At 35.2% G+C, this 335-nt stretch overlaps 1 protein-coding gene across 1 annotated transcript in view; it reads left to right on the forward strand.

Annotated features, from left to right (window-relative positions):
* The window catches only part of LOC116010750, an 880-nt gene extending 545 nt beyond the window's left edge, over positions 1–335 (forward strand). Inside the window, exon 2 of the mRNA XM_031250264.1 lies at positions 241–335. Within this exon, the coding sequence (XP_031106124.1) occupies positions 241–335 (95 nt within the window). The remainder of the gene's footprint in view (positions 1–240) is intronic.

Raw genomic sequence — 335 nt, forward strand, 5'->3', positions numbered from 1 at the left:
AAAAAAAAAAAAAAAAAAAAAAAAAGAAGCAGTTAATGCAATTAAAAGGCTTAAAGGAAAATTCTCGTCGATTGATCAATTGACAGTTGGGGAAAAAAATTTTCAGGTGAGGGATTGATGCTGTGAAGGAGTATTTGGGGGATTGGATGATGTGAAGGAGTTGGAAGAAAGATTTAGGTTGCACAGGGTTATTTTTTGGATTGTTTTTTTTTTTTTGGTCATTTCCACTTCCACTTGAAGATTGTAGATGGGTAGAAGAAGAAGTCATCTCTGCAATGTGGCTAGGAAAAGGAAGGAAACGCAGCGCAAAGCTTAAAAATAAGAGAAAAGCGTAG

Source organism: Ipomoea triloba, chromosome 2, assembly GCF_003576645.1.
Source record: "Ipomoea triloba cultivar NCNSP0323 chromosome 2, ASM357664v1".
NCBI lineage: Eukaryota > Viridiplantae > Streptophyta > Magnoliopsida > Solanales > Convolvulaceae > Ipomoea > Ipomoea triloba.